The 15,898-nt window shown below is 34.7% G+C and overlaps 1 protein-coding gene across 1 annotated transcript; it reads right to left on the reverse strand.

Annotated features, from left to right (window-relative positions):
- Positions 1-441: 441 nt before the first annotated feature.
- LOC147410784 (protein NLP6-like) lies at positions 442-9,828 on the reverse strand. The gene is given in 5 exon segments (XM_086440097.1): positions 442-1,576; positions 1,791-2,706; positions 2,805-2,852; positions 6,448-7,019; positions 9,456-9,828. Coding segments are annotated over 5 exon segments (2,973 nt in total). The 5' UTR covers positions 9,766-9,828; the 3' UTR covers positions 442-449.
- Positions 9,829-15,898: the final 6,070 nt, after the last annotated feature.

Below are 15,898 nucleotides of genomic sequence, written 5' to 3' on the forward strand. Positions count from 1 at the left end.
GTAGCACAAAGCAAAGGATTTTAATGTCATTGTACAACAACATTTTTGCAAAAAGTTACAAAATCTAAGAAGAGAAATCATTTACAAAATTAACATCTCCATCCTATAAAAAATAAAATAATAATAATCCTAACTAGGTAAACTATTCCTTAGTTCAACGAATAAGCAAATTTAGCATTTTAAAAAAAAGTTAGATTTCTATAATCCATAGTAAAGACAATATACACTTTGACCATAAAAATCAGTGCTCGAAATCAAATAATATATACAAATTTTTTTTTTTTTTATGTGTCGGTAAAGAAAAATCAAATGGATTTCTTACAGCACGAGGCAGAATCATAAATCCAAAATCTAAAATTTGAACTGCTCTAGATATACAAGAATAATACTATAAGCTTTCAACTTTTTACCTGATTTATTGTTCATCCCCCCCCCCCCCCCCCCCCCCACTATCCTGTGCTCTCACAAGAGCTCCCCAAGTTGGCAATTATATCATGAACCTGCAATCTGATCATGTGCCGGCCTGACAATCTTGAGATTTCCATACACTCCTGCAAGTCCACATCGCACACTACCAAGACCCGTTCTTGATCATCATCCAGATACTTGATACAGAATGTACCGACCTCCAATTTTAGCCTTTTTCCGACTTCCTCCTTCAACTCGACCACCCCAGAGGTCGATGGAAACCGAAACCTTATTATATCTTCTCTATATGTCGCCTTTATGGTCATGGTCCCCATGTCTTGGAGAGCTGGAATATGCGGCATTGTTGGTGGAGGAGGAGTAATGTCTTGTTGAGATGCTTGAGCGGAACATGTATGGTTTGCCCAACTACATTCAGGTATCTGCTCATCTAGACACCCTTCTGTTGTCGAATTACAAAGGTTTCTCAAATCTTTTGAGCTTCCAGAGTCCTCGATTAACATTCCACAAAATGGTGGCTGCAGTTGTGTTTCTATAAGTTCATCAGGGATTGAGTAAATGGCAGATAGATTTAGATCTCGACTTGGCTGAAGTTCCAACCCCAAAGAACTCCCCAAATTTAAACCTTGTTCTCCATTGGAAGAAACTAACAGATCTTTTGAGGGGTTGGTTTCATTTGTGGGGCTACCTTGGCAAGAACCATGAGAAGTAGGTGACAAAGTTTTCTTGTCTGGTGAACAAATTCTTGATTTCGACAAATTTGAGCCCTTATCGAACTTTGGACTGCAACCACTTTGCTCGAGAACGACTTCAAGTGGTTGGTTTTCTGTGTCGCCATTCTTGTCACTTTGTGGTGTCTTATGGCTTGATGATTCAGTTTCCTTTGGTCCCTGAAGTTCAGAGGGCTTAGAGCCCTGTGAGTGTTGCTCTTGGGGTCCATTCAAGCAGACAGGCCAAGAAATGGAACCAACTGCGATAGGTAGAGGACTAGTTGCAAGAGAAGTCAAATTGAATGCCCCCTCAGCACCTTGTACAGATTCGATCACTCACTTCAGCTTGGAGAGAGAATGATTAACCTTGTTGATCTTGCGAGATGGCCACCGGGAAATCCCATGTTGTCTACAGATACGTTTCATGGTAGTTGGGCAAACTGTAAAACCATGCATCTTGATAAGAGCATACCATTTCAACCACTATTACAAATTCATCTTTCCTTTTTTCTTACTCATGTCTAATACCCATGACCTCAAGGTTGCATTGCAATATGTCAACCAACTGAGGTATGGGTCCAAGCCCTATTACCAATTTATCGAGATTTGAACATGTGAATCTAAGCAAGATTACAAGTAACAACAGTAACTTACCCCCGAGGCTCTTTGCAGCATCCTTGAGACTCCCAGAAAAATACTTTTGGAGGACATCTAAACTGATAGACTTCTCAGCTTTGCCTCTCCTCCTCTCCAATGTTTTTCTCGTGCCTTTGTTGTCAGGTAAAGAAACACCAATGTGGCCTCCATCCACACAACCAAAATTTTCTTCACCCATTAAAGCATCACTTTCCACCGTGAAATGCTGCTCCAATGAATCTGGCTGGATTAAGTCTTGCCCTTGTGGAAAGCTCTCGGGTGATATTTCAACACAATCAAGTTTTGAATCATGTTTCTCATCAAAAGAAGTTTCAATAATTTCAACATATTTTTCCTGTTCGAGTTCTTTTTCAGATGCAACCTTTAGACTACGCAAATTCCGAGTCATTGTGTCCAAGAGGGAATCCAATAAGGCCTGTTGTTCACTAACATCTGTTATCTTAGGTGGGAGAAAGAACTCTAGAATATAATCATCACTCCCCGTGTGTCTACTTCGTAAGCAAATGGCAAAGCAGCTCATCAACCCGAACATTAGCGCATAGTGGACCAAAGGGTACTCAGTTTTGCTAAACTGGGTGACATCTCTTGAGAAACACGACCCGTGGGACGAAAATGCCCTCCCAACCACTCCTTGTCCCTTCTGTAAGTGATGCTCTGCACATGCATCCCGGAAACCCCACATGTGAGCATCTACCACATAGAATGCTACGTCACTTGTGGACATACAAATTTGCCCCATACAGCTTCCATCAAAGCTTGTGCAGCTCTTCTTCACACCACCACCGTACGCTAGAACACTACGATGTCTGCATGGAACCCACGTCTGTGCTAAAGGCAATTTGTGGATCTCACACACCATGGTTAATATCTCCAAGATTTCAGCCAGAGCTGTTTGACGACCTTCATTGCAAATCTGATTAAGACACATTGTTGACTAGACAATTGTGAGGGAGAGTAAATAGCATAACACTGAAAATTATATTGCGGACATAGTTGCAAGTTACAACTCACCTGTATGTTTGGCTTGTCCAAAATCTCAGAACTTTTCAGATTTACTGCCTGCAAGGAAACTTAAATGATGTTATGAACAGGAAATCATAAAAAGAAAAAGGAAACAAATATCAAACAAACAACATGGTATAAAACTAAAATGGAAGTATTGGGTATCACTACCGTTGCTATCATGTACATATCTTTTCACTGTTCCAATACTAGTATAGGACCAACTTATTTCATGTTCTTCTTTTCTACAAAGGATTGTTTTCCTTTCTTTCTCTTGTTTTTCATGGTAAGCAAGATTCAAGCTCTCGAGATCATGGCTTTTGGGGTAGTACAACCACTAAGAGGGAAAGATTTACAGTGGAGGCACTTGCCCTCACAAGAATTTTTTTAAATTACAAAGGTCTATTAATAAATTTTGAGTATGCACCATGTTTGCCCCCACATTGGAAACTCTTGGTATAGTTGCCTCCCCCCACCCTCAATTTTTTTTGGTTTCTTAGAACCCCTCTATGTGGATAATATTTGAGATACCAACTGTGATTTCCAACCGATGATATACCTATCCCATTTTGACATTGTTAAACCCCCTCAATTTTTTATGAATACTTAAGAGACCCCTTTGCTTTCAAATCAGTGACATGCCCCCTAATTATTAGTGATATTTAAGATACCCCTATTTGCCTTAATCCCTTTGGAGAATTTTCTTTCAAAAAATCATGTCTTCTACTTCAAAAATTCGATCTTGTTCTTTAGTTTTGAAGATTAAAGTAAATTAGTCCAATGGATTAAGATTAGGGTAAATTTTTTTACCCAAGATGTTGAGGATGATTGGTTTAGGGAAGAGAAATCAAATGGTTTTTATTTTAGGATGAAGACGAGGGTTTTGAGGTCATTTTGCAAGAATCTATTAGAGAAGATGAAGGTCATGGTGGCATGGCGTTTTGTTCACTATTTGTGATCACTATATATGTTTTTAAATTAATGACATCGCCCCTTGACTTAGGTCTTCTCTCATAGACTAATGAGAAATGACCTAAATGCCATTTTCTTTAACCTCTAACCAAGAAAAAAAAAAAACCTTGAATGTTCTCCTCACAAAAACCACTCATCTTCAGGCTCTTCAAACTTATTGATCAACTATAGTTTGCCCCCACGACAAGAAAATCCTGGCTCCGCCCCTGGTCATTAATTAACATATTAGCTCACACCCTTCTTCACAAAAAGGGTCACAATGAAAAACATCCAGAATGCAACATTTTAAATAAATGTACACTCATGTATTGAAAGATATCTCAACAAATTACATAGCTATCATTGGATGTATAGCTAGTACATCCTTAAAAATACCTCCTCGCACACAGATAAGATCTTTAATGCATGGAACTAACAGTTGGCTCCATATGATCCAACCCTGAATTGCTTCTGAGGTACTTATGTAGAAGGTGACAACTTAAAGCTCCTCTTAGAAGGGTACAATTAATGCTCTTCTGGGAAGAACAGAAGTACCTCAAAACCCATCCATCAGCTATAAATTAGAGACCTAACTGAGGGATCCAATTCATACCAAATTCACTTATAAGCTCAAAACGATGATCTTGATGTAGCAGAATGGATAAATCATTCTGTCCTTAAGTGGAACTACCAAAAGTGGGATATCACACATGTTTGAGCAGGAATGTCTAGCAAACCACAATAGCTTGGGATGATAATTGGATTGATTTTCATTCAAATACCTAACATGTGGCCTGCCTCTCACAATTCAAATGGCATGGGCCATTACCATGTAACAGTCTAGGGTACTTAACCCCAATAGAATCTATTACTTAAAGACCTTTTTTTTTGGACAGGTATAAGGTGCAGATGGGGTTTTTTATTTATTTATTGCAGGTCTGTGATATTACCACACAAACTTTACCACCTCACCGAGGTGGCACCTTAAAAGTCAGATCATTCCATCTAGGACTACCAATTACTCCTATGTCCCAATCCATGAATTAAAATTCATGTAGTGTGGCTGAATCAAGCTACTTACACCTCTTAGGTCTAGCAGTACGGTCAAAAGAACATAGCATGTCCAACGATATCTAAATAGTTGGCTTTCAGTTGTAACCTAATAACCTCAATGAGGAAAAAGCACCACCAAGATTCCCTAAATTTTCAGGAATTAAAATAACTGATGTGGTGTAGAATATTCGTGTCTAACTATTATTATTATTTTTTTTAAACTCAGGTGTGAAAATCTATTTAAATAAGAGTCATGCAGGAGTGACCTCAGCGGGGGACACATGGGGGACACCTTGACGTGGTGGCACGCGCATGTCCGTAGATGCGTTTTACTCATATCTCGGAGAAAACGCATCTACGGGCATGCGTGCGCCACCACGTCAAGGTGCCCCTGTGTGTCCCCCACTGAGGTCACTCCAGCATTAATCTTTAAATAAGGTTGTTCTGAGTATTATGGTATCATTCAAACATATGAAACTTAAACATTTACTCAAATAATTTTTATACCTCATAACTCAGCCACATGCATGGGCAACCATCAAATTCAATACACGCACGCACACGACCACAAGCAGCTGCAGTTCTAAATGAAGGGTGGTAACACCTGAGTCAGGATCTAAGATATCTTCTGTTTTTTTTTTTTTTGGAAGGTAGGATCTAAGATATCAACCGTGTTAAACATCAATCATACTACTGTGGTCTTACTTGGCACCTTTTTTTTTTTTATAAGAATAAAATTTAGTTGGCACCTTGAATGGACAACTAAGGCAAGTGCTGCTTGGACACTGCTCAAGTATGAGTATCATAGCTCATTTAATTTGAACTTCATTTCTAATGTCCCAACACAGCATAAGAGTTCGGATGAAAATATGCAGAGTTTGAGAAAGCAGATCGTGGCACACAATGAGCTTAATAAGCTACCTACTTCAATATGTAGATTCACTGCTGTTTCGTATATCCAACCACTTCTATACACACACACACACACACACAGATATCAAGTGGTTTTCTTATCATTCTTGGACGATCTCCTAACAAACCTGCTTCTGCTTTACGTTTTTCTTTAAAGACCTGCACCAATAAACCCTTATATGTTTATGCCAACAAAGCAACTCTCGGAAAGTGCTAGCTTGCTAAGCTGTTTAAAGTCTGTGAGTGTTGATATCCAAACCCGCCTTCACCGACTAATTATAGACCACCAATCTCACTAGCTTAGCCAAAAAGAAAAAAAAAAAAAAAAGGTAATGCTCAAACTTTTTTCCTAAAGGATATTCGCAACTATTATGCCAGCAATTATAATGCATGAAAGTGATCTACCTTCAATGCATAGACCAAAACCAGATCTGACATTTGCTGATTTAGTACATGTTGCCAAGACACACAAAAATAATAAGAAATTTACTAGGCAATACTTCCTATTTAAAACCCTTCAATGGATGATCTCAGTAACCATCCTAAAGATTACCCACAAAAATATTAAGTACAATCATCAATAAAGATATGAATCATAATTGTTATGAACACAAAAATTTATATCGAACACAGATATTTACCAAATATTCCAATAAAGAAACAAAATCATTTGATAACCACCAAAAAAATGAAAGGCTTAACAGGCCATCAAATATGTGAATTAGGAATCACCAACCTCAAGAGCTTTGCAAACTTTATCAACCTCAGTTGCATAGTGTATCTTCTGCGACGTCATTATAAGCTCGACTACACCAATACAGGACTCTCCAGAAGGTTCAAAGACTGGCAAAGCCAAAGTGCCTCTCACTTTGCAATGCAAAGCATGATTAAGACGTGGATATTCTTTGCAACTGTAATACTGTACATTTGGAGTCCATTCCGGCAATTTTTGCCGAAAAACGCGTCCAGGAAGACCTTGGTCTCCATCACTCTCTTCATCCACAGAAAACATATACATCATAGAGACTGTTCTAAATGGAAGAAGCTCATTGCTACCAGGACCTAGAACAAAGGGTTGCCCAGAAGTCGTGAGAACAAACCGGTCCCTCTTCTTTATGGGTGCCCAAACCTGAACTAGTACATGCTGTTCTGTCGACTCCTTAAAGTATCGAAGTGCCCGTGACAAGCTCTCTTTCATCACACAAGACCCATCTTCATTCTCCATTAGCGTTGGCTCCATAGATGGTAGAAGAAGCACTCTTTTGTCCTCACCATCCACAAGTTTTTCAGTTTCTGCATCAGGATTACCTGCATTTTGTGAAATTTCCAAGTGATAAGCAAATGAATAGGTCTGTAAAAATCGCAACCAAGCTACACCAACTTACAATATGAAAATGCAAAATTACAAGAAGAATAATTAGTGGATTTGATGTGGAAGAATTGATTGATGAAAGTGACTTAAAAACTATATATATATTAGTAATAAGGCACAGAGTGAAAAATAATAGAAAGAGAAGAGACAGAATATATATATTTATATACATATAGGGGAAAGCTAACGTCCAATACTTCTTGAGGACGTTAGCATTGTCTAACACTTTTTTTCCAATAATACCCCTCCCCATTTTGTCTTTTAGTGAAAAAAAAAGGTGTATTGGTCTTTTAACAATAAATGTTTGTTTATTTGAATTAAATATTTGTTTCGTAGTAAATGCTTTGGCAATCAATGCCAACATGATAAATGCATTTATTAATGGCATAATAAATGTATTTACTGTGTAAAAGACTAACATGACCTTGTCTTTTTCACTAAAAGACAAAACGAGGAGGGGTATTATTGGAAAAAAAAAGTGTTAGACAATGCTAACGTCCCCATGAGGTCTTGGACGTTAGCATTCCCCATATATACATATAGTTTATAAGCGAAAGAAAACTAGAACCAAATTTTACGAGTGGAAACATGAAAAGAATTAGGTAAAATATTAGCAAAGCTGGCAAATGAAACAAAAATTAACAGCCAAAATTATATACGTAAAAAAAAAGCACAGAAATACATGCAAATTACAAAACAGAATTTCTTAAATTGTAATTAACAGATTTTAAATTCTTGATCATTTAATAGAACATTGTTTTATTAATTAAATTACCATGAAAAAAAGGCTTTTCTTTTTTTCCGTTTTAATTTTTATAAGTGACTTGGAACAGAGGTGGTTGTCAACTAATTCCTCTCAATCCCAATTATTAAATTAAAGAGAACACCATTTTAGGGAAAATTTCATCACTCTTGATAGTATAAAGGTTTAGCATACATTTCACCAATAGTCACCAAATATGCATTGTGCAAATTTGAGTTAAAAACAATAAAAAAAGAGCTCCACTCCTTTACTCAAAGTGATAATAAATCAAGGGAGACCCAAATGTTTCCCAAATCAAGGGATGGGGAAATGTTTACCCAAATTCTCAACAGTCATATTTGAGTAACATTTTGGAGGAAAAAAATTAAAGAAATAGGTTTGGGGGAGAAGTTGTGAATCTTTAAAAAAGAGGGAGTAAAAATTTGAGTTTGCCATTAGAGATTTTTAGTTTTCCACAAGAATGCTCCATTTCAAATGAAGCTTTTACTCAAATCTGAGTAAAAATTTGAGTCATGGCTGGAGATGGCCTATGCCTTAAACCGAAATAGTTATTCCCAAATCCCAATAATAAACTAAAAATCCTAAACTTTCTCAAATTCTTGTAAACTAAAATTTCCAATAGTCTAAACAGAAGAAGATAACAACCAATTTTACTGAAACTAAGCAGAATCAGACTATAATTTTATTTATCTTTATTATATTAAAGTCATTTGTTTCTTCTTATTGTAAATTCTCACTTGTTTTTTTCGCTACCTACACTAGAAAAATTTGCAAAAATTGTTTCAACTTTTCAACTTTTACCTGGCAAAAAGAAGAAATACAAAAAAAGAAAAAAAAAAAAAAAGAAACAAATTCTCCAAAAATTCAAGCTAAGCATTAGAAGAAAACCTATTTGCAGAAAAAATGTGGAATTTCTTCTACACTTGATTTTTTTTATTTTTTATTTTTGGAGGGTACAGTTGAAAATTAAAATCTATTTCAAGTTTTGAACTTTTACCAAAAAAAAAACGGAAATAAATTCTCGGAAAATTCTAGCTAAGCTTTAGAAGAGAAGCTATTTGCAGAAAAAATGTGGAATTTCTTGCTTCTACACTTGAATTTTTTTTTTTTTTTTTTGGAGGGTACACTTCAAATAGAATTTGTAAAAACTATTTCAAGTTTTCAACTTTTACCTAACAGGAAGAGGAAACACAAAAAAACAAAAGGAAATAAATTCTCGGAAAATTCTAGCTAAGCATTAGAAGAGAACCTATTTGCAGAAAAAATGTGGAATTTCTTGCTTCTACACTTGATTTTTTTTTTTTTTTTGGAGGGTACAGTTGAAAATTAAAATCTATTTCAAGTTTTTAACTTTTACCCAACAGGAAGAGGAAAAAAACGGAAATAAATTCTCGGAAAATTCTAGCTAAGCATTAGAAGAAAACCTATTTGCAGAAAAATGTCGAATTTCTCAAAACCTCCTAATCAAAAGAAGTTAATTCATCAAGAATCAATAACTAAGAACCTATTACCTACAATCTCGGCCAAATTAGATACAAATTTGACAAAAAAATAGCTAAAATTTCATAAAATTTACCAAATTTCGAACAAATGACGAATCAGAACTTACATGAAGAAAATCTAGGGCAATCTGCAAGTCGATGAGGTCCAGATAGCGATAAATTTGCATTACCACCAAATTTCTCTTCGTCTCCATCTGAGAAAACCCAGAGAGGCGAAAAGGGTTGGTCGGATGAGGAGAGAAGAGTAGGGTTTTGAGAAGGTGAAGTCGAGATGGAGAGAAGAAAGGGAGATGAAGGATTGGAGGGCCAGGATTCGAGATCGATATCGAGATCCATAAGAGAATCTCTCTCGACTGTCGATTGAGTCAACTTTGGAGGGAAATCTGTAGTTGGATTTTCTTCTTCTGGTTCGGACATTTTTGCCAGATTTCCGATTTTTAGTTTTACAGTAAGAGATGAAATTTGAAAGTTGAAAGCTGAAAGTTGAAAGAGACCGTTAATGGCAGAGTTGTGATTCCCTCGTATCTAATTTTGTAGAGCTGCGTACGTTTTAAGGGGGAAGCGTTAGTCAAACATTTTGCCAAACATTTTAAAAAACATGGGTTAGAAGTTTTGGAATGACTGATTTTTTGTGAATATGTTCTTTGTAATAAAGATCATCCTCGTAAAAATTCAACTCATTTTCAAATTTTGAATCCTAATTTAAAAGTTGAAGAATTATGAATTATCTAATTTTTATAAATAATTTTTTCTAAGGTTAGAAGTTTTGAATTAGGCTAATTTTTTATGAGGATCCTCAATTCATTCTGAAATTTCGAACCCTAATTTACAAGTTGATGAATTGTGAGTTGTCTGATTTTTGTAAATCACTTTTAATGGGGTTAGAAGTTTTGAATTGGGGATCATCCTCACAAAAAATCAATCAATCCGAAACTTCTAATCCATACATTGAAAAAATGATCGACTCTCTTTAGGACCTCTGAATGCCACCTTTTTATCAACTAAAAAGTCTTCACTCGATCAATACTCAGTTGACGTGGCATGAATGTAGAATCATCGATCTTTCTCCTTGGGATACATAACTTCATATCTTTTTATGAGGATTTGCAATTGTGTATCTAGAGGAAAAATAACATGGTTCCATGTCCGTACCTCATCAACCAAGAAATTATTGTAGAGAAATTGTCTTTGAAATGCTTTTATTGTTATCTTTTAATATGAAAAATAAGGGTAATTTGACCACTATAAATTATAAAATAAATATTCTTTAGAAAAATTCCATTGCAACAAATGTAATAAATTTATATTTATTTGGGATTCACTTTAATTATTATATATATATATATTTTTCTTTATCCTCCAATTTTATTTTCACTTTTCTAATTTTATTATATTTTATTTTTTACTAATTTTAACATATTTTATTATTTTTCATCTTTACCCCTTTAAATTTAAAATTCTTCAATAATACCATTTCAACTTTATTTTATTATTTTTTTTAAACTATAATTTTGTGGGATCCACTTTATTTCTTTTACATTTTACCCTTATAACTTTACTATATTTCCTTTTTTACCCCTTTAATCTATTTTATTATTTTTCATTTTTATCAAAAGAGTCGTAAAAATTTCAATAATATCTCAAATCCAGTTAGGCTTGATCCAAATCTACTAATTTCATGTCGTTTTCGAGTCATGTTTAAGGATCGTGTTAAATGCCACAATTTATGCTAATTTTATTTTATTTCGCTTTATACTCTTAACCCAAGAGAGGATGTCCTGTGATGTAAGGCATGGGTGAATTCTAGCACTTTAATAAAATGCAATTGAGAATTTTAATATTTATGAAAGTTTCATTGTAAAATGGTTAAAACATCGATTTTTTTTTACTAAGAAAATAATACAATTCAATGATTTTTTTTTGAAAAACCTAAGTTCTAGAGGATGCTCACTGTTGATATCCCCCGTGAAGCATACGCACACATACATAGAGAAAGAGGGTAGTGTTTGGTGGACAACATTAAAGAGATAAAATTTGTCCTATATGACTTAAGAGTTTTGGATTAGACTAATTTTTATGAGGATGATTTGTATGGATCTGAAACTTCTAACCCCATCATAAGTGATTTACAAATTAATGGTAAAAAGTCGATGGTACATAATTCTAAATCAATATTAAATTAGGCTAATTTTTTGTGTGGAGGATCTCCTCGCCATATAGATTATCCTCACAAAAAATCAACTTAATCCAAAAAATTTAAGTCATATAGTATAATTTTTGTATCTCAACGTTGTCTCTCTAATGTTGTCCTGCTTCATGTATATATATATATATATATATATAAAAGGTCCCGTTCCCCACCCTAAGCTTTACCCTGCACTTTAACAAACGTGTTTTGTCTTACATGAGTTAGAAGTTTTGGAATAGGCTGTTTTTTGGTGAGGATGATCTCTATGGTGAGGAGATCATCCTCACCAAAAATCAGCTCATTCCAAAACTTCTAACCCAATCAGAAATGATTTACAAAAAATGGACGGTCCACGATTTTTCAACTTGTAAACATGAGGCTAAATATTTTGGAATGGACTGATTTTTGGTGAGGATGATCTTCTAATCATAGAGATCATCCTCACCAAAAATCAGTCCATTCCAAAACTTTTAACCCATATAAGACAAAACATGTTGGATAAAACTTAGGGTGCTGAACATTTCCCATATATATATATATATAATTAATGTTCTAACCATTATGAAAGTTAGTTAGTGGCCGTCTAGCTCGGTCGGGGTTCGGATGACCTCTTTTTCATATGTATAAAATCCGATTTAGTAATCATTAAATAAGATTTGAATCAAAATATGAGATCCAATGAGGGTTCGATTCAGTATGACTTTTATATTATAAATTCTAAATCAATCTCAATCGAGTCACTTAATAGCCTTACATACGAGCCAAAGGTGCCCTTAGAAGATGGACCAATCATTCGTTAGGACCAATAAAGTTAAATGAAAAAAATAGATATTTGCAAGGAGCCGTACTATACTGACATCCGACGCACTTTCTACATAACTAATTTGTACAGAGAACCATCGCTTCTTCTCAAGTTTACAACACTCCTATCTAAAGGTTCTTCTATGGTTTTATGCACACCACCACGTCAGCACAGTTCTGGGGGTAATGTTGTAAGAAGTCATTTTAGTATTTCTCACGTCCAAGTGGGACATTTTTTTTAACCGGTTGGCTAGACATTAAATCCACCCTAGGAGAAAGAGACAAGATTATAATATAGAGAGAGAAATCAATAAAAAATGAAATATTATTAATATAATCCAATCAACTTAAGTTTGTTTTAGAAAATTAAGAAAAAAATACTAAACCTCAAGATTAGTGGGTAATTAATGTTGAGTATTTTAATTAGTGATCTTAACTTTTAGGATGATTAATTATTTAGGTATCCTTGTATTTTCAAACTGATAGCTTATCCCATGGCCTAGGTCTTCAATAATAGACCAAAACGGTGGCCTAGATGCTCTCATCTCCATCTTCAGATAAAAATTTTACCATCATCATTAATCTTAATGTTTTATCATATGTTATCCAATTTGTTTTTACTAGTCTGAATCACGAATCGGTATAAAATGAATCATTTCGCAGTATGATTCGTAAAATCAAGCGAACCACGAATCTACTAAATTTCTTTTGAGACACATCAACTATCAAAAAAAAAAAAAAAAAAAAAAAGCACGACTTTCGAGTCACGACTTGCGAGTTACAGATTTTAGGAAAAGCGAGAGTCTCCGTCGTGAGTTACAAAATTTTAATGCCGCAGCTTAGCTGCCCAGGTAAATAAAGTCTCCGTGAACGAGTCAAGCTAAGCAAGGAGGCGGGAGGTACCTATATCTACCCAGCCAGGTGTGAGTTCTTTCAGTCCAGTGGCTTTGTTTGAAAGAATCTGTCTTCCTTAGCGAGTAGCTGCTAGAATAGGCTCCTTCTATTGATCAAGCGAGTTCTTGCTATGTTTGTTGAGGCCCAACTATGAGTGGGTTTGACGAACCAAAGCAAGGAATTCGACAAAACCAACAATTTGATTTGTTGAACCTAATATTTTTTTAATTGATAATTTTTTTCATTATTCATATTTAAAATTGAGATTATTTTACTAATTTAAAAATTCTAATATTATTATAATTATAATTATAACTTGTATACTTGAATTATATATATGCACAATGAACCAAGTTAGCAAACTGAACTAGGAAATCAAAGCTAACCCAAAAACAATTTTCTCTACCTACCCCAACGAACCAGGCTCATTTTAAATTGGCGAACCACGAACTCCAAACCCAAATTTGAATTGATCGAGCTAACGAACCAAGTAACATAGATTCTATCTACATCAACCTTCAACAAAAATAACAATTTACGATTTTTGGAGAAGTTGAAGACTCTAAAATTTATAGTAGAAAAATCATGGATTTTATACACATAAGGTGAGACTTAAAAATATGGATTGAAGATGAGGTTGAATAATTAAAAGTTGAAGAGTTTGAAGATGCCAAAAAAGAAAATTTTAACCCCCAAGCTTTGGTGCATAAGGTGGCCAAGACCATGCATAGTCTCGAGTTTGAATCCTCCCTTAAGGGCCATCCTCAACAATTTATCATTTTACATTAGTCTATAAAAGAAGATCAAGGTCAAGGGGCATGTTATAAATTTGAAAACACAAGAAATATCTCAAATATTCAACAAAACCATGGAAGGTTGTCTTAATCTCCCTAACTTTTATTAGTGATTGACCAGATGAAAGGAACACATTTAATGAAAATTATTATTTTTAGAGGAGTTAAAAAGTCAACAAGTATAATAAATCAGGCTATCTTGAATTCTTAACCACTAATCAGTTACTATGATTTACTGCTTCAACGGCTATTATTTACAGTTATTTACCCAAATAATGCAAGTTTCAAACATTAAAAGGGCTTGTAAGATATCACAATATTCCTGAAAATAAAATGGGTTAGATTTTGAAATTTAGGACTGTCAATGGATTGGGTCAAGATCGGATTGAGTTGATATGGACCGATCTGTAAAAGATTGGCTCGGACCAATAACCAATTCCTGATAGGATTAATGGATCGGTTTTCATCGGATCTCTATATTAGAAACCAAATCTGATCCATCTACTATCAGATCGGGTCTGAATAGAATGAGTCGAATTCAATATATAAAATATTGGTAAACGTAATCTATTTACACGAAATATATAATATAATTTACATCCCTTCTCACATTTAATGGGATCAGGACCTATTGGATTGGGACATGTTTTATCTATAACGGATCTGATAGGTTATCGAACTAGGTCCTTATTGGAACCCAAATATTTGACTCAGATAAGTTATCTAATTAAATTTTCAGGTCTATAGGATCCATTGACAGCCTTATATATATACAAATCTTTTAGAGGTAATTTAGACATAACCCCAATATTTTGGTGAATATTTGAGATACCCAAAGTTCTCAAACTGATGACAATCTCTTGACTGTGATTTCCTATAAATTTTCAAAAACTATTCAGTGACCCTTAATATTATTTCCTAAAAGGTTCTTATCCCCTTTGAAAAAAAAAAGCTTCAATATTTGATTTATTTGACTGCCATCCAATTATAAGCTTAGTTCATTTTTTTTTCCTTATTTAAAAGAAGAAAAAATATAGAAAACCAAATAATAAATCAAGCCATCACTAAGAATATGTCCAAATCTTGTCACTATAACCCGAATTTGAATTTGGTAGGTTTTGGGGAAAATCAAGAGGTTTTAGGAAAGATTGAAAAGGGTATTTTGGTTCATTCTTCAATAGTCTCCCAGGGAAGACCATGTTCAATAAGCGTATCATCAAAGGGGTATCTCAAATATCAACAGGGACGACCTAATCACCCGTATGATTAAGATGATGGGAACTGTAGAGGTATTTTTTGTGATTTCCCCGAGATTGCTCTTACTTTGTATAATGGTTGATATTCCTAAAAAATTCGTCTATTCCCTGTTCTATAGAGCCGTCGATGCTTAAGTTAGATTAAGTATAAATCTTTTAGAAAAGTAGAGTTTTTTACTACCTTTTTTTATGGAGATTCATTCCATTTATAAAGAAAGCATTTTAACTATATCTCTTTTTTTCAAGGGATTTGAATCGTACCAGATCTTTTTTTCTATGAGTTTCTTTGACATTGCCCAAATCCCGGAAATCTCATAGAATAGATCTCCCAATCCCCACATTATTGCTGAAATTCCGACCCACTACTTAGATATTGTCAGAAGAGAATGAACATCGAGTTGAATTATTTTTAGGGTGACACATGGTGTTCCCTTACAGGTCGGGGAATTTACCCCTCTACAATACCCCCTCTCGGGAGGTTAGGAGCTTCCCAGCCTTTTGAGAACTCACAACGCCTTATCACTGATCAATGAATTTTTCGACTTTCGTTCTTTGAAATGACATGAATTAATTTAAGTCTGGTTCCCAATACGCACATTAAATAGCTACCCCCCTCC

The sequence above is a fragment of the Akebia trifoliata genome, chromosome 1, assembly GCF_017979445.1.
Source record: "Akebia trifoliata isolate Shusen 1 chromosome 1, ASM1797944v1, whole genome shotgun sequence".
Classification (NCBI taxonomy): domain Eukaryota; kingdom Viridiplantae; phylum Streptophyta; class Magnoliopsida; order Ranunculales; family Lardizabalaceae; genus Akebia; species Akebia trifoliata.